The 288-nt window shown below is 70.8% G+C and overlaps 1 protein-coding gene across 1 annotated transcript in view; it reads left to right on the top strand.

Moving 5' to 3' along the window:
• Positions 1 to 101: 101 nt before the first annotated feature.
• Positions 102 to 288, top strand: part of LOC104169148 (class II histocompatibility antigen, B-L beta chain-like) — a gene marked incomplete at its 3' end in the record, with an annotated part of 1574 nt that continues 1387 nt past the window's right edge. The window contains 1 exon segment of the mRNA XM_009709975.1: positions 102 to 240. Coding sequence (XP_009708277.1) covers positions 102 to 240 — 139 coding nt within the window.

The raw sequence follows: 288 nt of genomic DNA, 5'->3' as shown, positions 1-288 counted from the left end.
GTCCGGCCGCACTGGGCAGGACTGGGGTGACACCCTGAGCTGGCCCAGCCCGGCTCTCCTGGGGGGTCCCGGCAGCTTTCCAGACCCTGCTGTGAGCAGCGATGGAGACCGGTCGTGTCCTGGGAGCTGGGGCCGTGCTGGTGGCGCTGGTGGGGCTGGGAGCCCACCCGGCTTGTGGTGAGAGGACCTCACGTGAGCTCGGACCCACGGCGTGGGGAGGGTGTTGGTGGGGATGGATTCCACACGTGCCCTGGGAGGGGCTGGGTGCCTGGGGGGGCACTGAGAGAC

Source organism: Cariama cristata, unplaced genomic scaffold, assembly GCF_000690535.1.
Source record: "Cariama cristata isolate BGI_N322 unplaced genomic scaffold, ASM69053v1 scaffold27771, whole genome shotgun sequence".
Lineage (NCBI taxonomy): Eukaryota > Metazoa > Chordata > Aves > Cariamiformes > Cariamidae > Cariama > Cariama cristata.
Note: the sequence above shows the minus strand (reverse complement) of the source record. Positions and strands in the feature narration are given on the sequence as shown.